At 35.1% G+C, this 3314-nt stretch overlaps 1 protein-coding gene across 1 annotated transcript; it reads right to left on the reverse strand.

The window, feature by feature from the left end:
* Nucleotides 1-534: 534 nt before the first annotated feature.
* On the reverse strand, nucleotides 535-3049 carry LOC120187762 (elongation factor 1-alpha). Its single transcript, XM_039191391.1, has 3 exons — nucleotides 3028-3049; nucleotides 1759-2240; nucleotides 535-1654 (listed from the first exon to the last, which is right to left on the reverse strand). Exons 2-3 carry the CDS (start codon nucleotides 2218-2220, stop codon nucleotides 767-769), a joined length of 1350 nt encoding a protein of 449 aa, XP_039047322.1. The 5' UTR covers nucleotides 2221-2240; nucleotides 3028-3049; the 3' UTR covers nucleotides 535-766.
* Between the last annotated feature and the right edge of the window lie 265 nt (nucleotides 3050-3314).

Below are 3314 nucleotides of genomic sequence, written 5' to 3' on the forward strand. Positions count from 1 at the left end.
AGTAGTAAAACAAAACAAAATGATAGTTTAGGTACTAAAAACGTAAAATTTATAATGACAATATACTAAAATAAAATAAAAACAAAGCATTAGGTATGATTATAGAAAAAATTAAAAATTTAGATAATAAATGTGTAGTTTACCCTTTTTATTATTACAATAGAATTAAGGGCAAACTACACATTTAATAACTAAACTATCACTTTCATTCCATTTAAGAACCTAAACTTTATTTCTTTTACAAAATCATGTCTAATATTTAATTTAAATTTGATACTCGTCCTTAACATATTAAGGACAGATAATGGAATTATTTCTCCTTTTCAATATTCCATGTGTCTTGTAATGTAAATTCCACATCATCAGAGATGTAAGTCTTTAACGAAGAGAAATTGAAACCTAAACTAATTTAGTTATAATATTATATTAAATAAAATTTAGGTACCAAAACAAAAAAAATGATAGTTTAGGTATTAAATGTGTATTTTACCCTATAAATAATGCAAACAGTAAAGAGATTCAAGGCAAAGTACAAGAGGAAAAACAAAACTATTTATATAGAAATGTTGGATTAACATTCTAGGAGGAAAAAAAAATACCTGACTTAAAAATGGAGACAATATTTAAGAACTCGAAAATATTACTCACCATCGCCTATCAAGAACCCAGTTCTGCAAACAATATGCTCGTGACAATGGCAATGATTCATAACTACAACTATCGAAACAGGTAACTGAGTGACCGATGACAGACACAGCCCAACAGCTCATTTGCCACCCTTCTTGGCAGCAGACTTGGTCACCTTGGCACCACTTGGTTCCTTCTTCTCCACACTCTTGATGACACCAACAGCAACAGTCTGCCTCATGTCCCTCACTGCAAAACGACCGAGTGGCGGATACTGGGAGAAGGTTTCGACAACCATGGGCTTGGTTGGAACCATCTTAACGAATCCTGCATCACCGTTCTTCAAGAACTTGGGTTCCTTCTCAAGCTCCTTACCAGAACGCCTGTCGATCTTAGTCAAGAGCTCTGCGAACTTCACCGCAATGTGCGAGGTGTGGCAATCAAGAACAGGTGCATATCCATTTCCTATCTGCCCCGGGTGGTTCATGATGATGACTTGGGAAGTGAAATTGGCAGCCTCCTTGGCAGGATCATCCTTGGAGTTTGAAGCAACGAATCCACGCTTAAGATCCTTGACGGCAACATTCTTAACATTGAACCCAACATTGTCACCTGGAAGAGCCTCCGCAAGGGACTCATGGTGCATCTCAACAGACTTAACTTCAGTGGTCAATCCAGAAGGACCAAAGGTCACAACCATACCAGGCTTGAGGATACCAGTTTCAACACGACCCACAGGAACAGTTCCAATACCTCCAATCTTGTACACATCCTGAAGTGGCAAACGGAGTGGTCTGTCAGAGGGCCTCTTGGGTTCATTGATCTGGTCAAGAGCCTCTAGAAGTGTTGGACCCTTGTACCAATCAAGGTTGGTGGACCTCTCAATCATGTTGTCACCCTCAAAACCAGAGATCGGAACAAAAGGAATCTTCTCAGGGTTGTAACCGACCTTCTTCAAGTAGGAAGACACTTCCTTCACAATTTCATCATACCTAGCCTTTGAGTATTTGGGGGTCGTGGCATCCATCTGTCAAGGAAACAAATAGATACATCATAAATAAAAATAATTACTAATTACTAGGCAACCAATTAGAAACTACAGAACATAAAATAATAAATGCAATAACTTACCTTGTTGCAGCAGCAAATCATTTGCTTCACACCAAGAGTGAAAGCAAGCAGAGCATGCTCACGGGTCTGTCCATCCTTGGAAATACCAGCCTCGAAACCTCCAGTGGTAGAGTCGATGATAAGGACAGCGCAGTCAGCCTGGGAGGTACCAGTAATCATGTTCTTGATAAAGTCACGATGTCCAGGGGCATCAATGACAGTGCAGTAGTATTTGGTGGTCTCAAACTTCCACAAGGCAATATCAATGGTAATACCACGCTCACGTTCAGCCTTCAACTTGTCGAGAACCCAAGCATACTTGAATGATCTCTTGTTCATCTCAGCAGCTTCCTTCTCGAACCTTTCAATGACACGCTTGTCAATACCTCCAAGCTTGTAGATCAAGTGACCTGTGGTGGTAGACTTTCCAGAGTCGACATGGCCAATTACAACAATGTTAATGTGAAACTTTTCCTTACCCATCCTGCAGTATTAGCTTCAAGCTGCACCAACATATGTTCAGAATCCCGTTTATAAGCAATCATTAAAATGGGAAGCCATAAAAACAATTTACAAGTTAAACAAAGTGCAGATGAAAAAATATAACATTCTTAACATTTTTCAACATTTAAATCAGTTTCATGATTATAAAACAAACAAAATAACTGAACAGTAACACGAAATCTAAAATCTAACATTATTTTCTTAATTTCTGCTTTAAAAGCAAAAATTAAGTGGCACAAATATTTGTTTTCCTACTTTTTTGCAGTTGACTTACTGATAGCTTTTATTTGATGAACTGAAAATTAAATGATTTTACTTTTAAACAGCAACAACTATAGCAAAATTTCTCAAACCAAACCAACAAAAAATGAATTAGTTACATTCTCCAAATTTAAAACCCAAAAAAAAATCAAAGATTGAATCACTAAACAAAAGTTATAAAACCAGCCATTATTAATTTTTTTTATTTTACTAAATATGAAAATCATAATTAATTCATATTAAAAAATCATTTACCAAGAAGTATCAATCGAACAATCTCAGAAAAGAAAAAGAAAGTGGAATCAGATTTCCAAATTATTATCACACAATAAATCTAATAATAGAAAAACAATCTAATCGGGATAAAGAAAATAAATCAATAAACAAATTGAAATTATAATGAAAAAAACCTTCAACATCAAAGAGAAAGCCAGGGAATGGAAATAAGGAAAAAAAGAGGAAACAAATTATACAGATTAAAATGAACATAAACAGAATTGATTAATTTAGATCTGAAATTTGAACCTTTGAAAAAAGAGATCTCTGAAATCCGGGGCGCATAAGCAGAAGAGGGAATAATAGAAAGAGGAGCTTTTGCCTAATCTTTTTGGCTTCCCAATATGCCCTTCATTTTTATTCACCCGTCTCAATTCTTTTAACACTATTAAAAAGGTTTAGTCAATCACAAGTTCGGTTGATTTTAATAAAACATATGGGTAAATTATATAGTTAATAACTCAACATTCTTCTTCCTCTTATTTTAATCAATATATTTATAAAGAATTGATTTAATAAATTATTTCGGTCATACC

Source organism: Hibiscus syriacus, unplaced genomic scaffold (genome assembly GCF_006381635.1).
Source record: "Hibiscus syriacus cultivar Baekdansim isolate YM2019G1 unplaced genomic scaffold, ASM638163v2 tig00113725_pilon, whole genome shotgun sequence".
NCBI classification, from domain to species: domain Eukaryota; kingdom Viridiplantae; phylum Streptophyta; class Magnoliopsida; order Malvales; family Malvaceae; genus Hibiscus; species Hibiscus syriacus.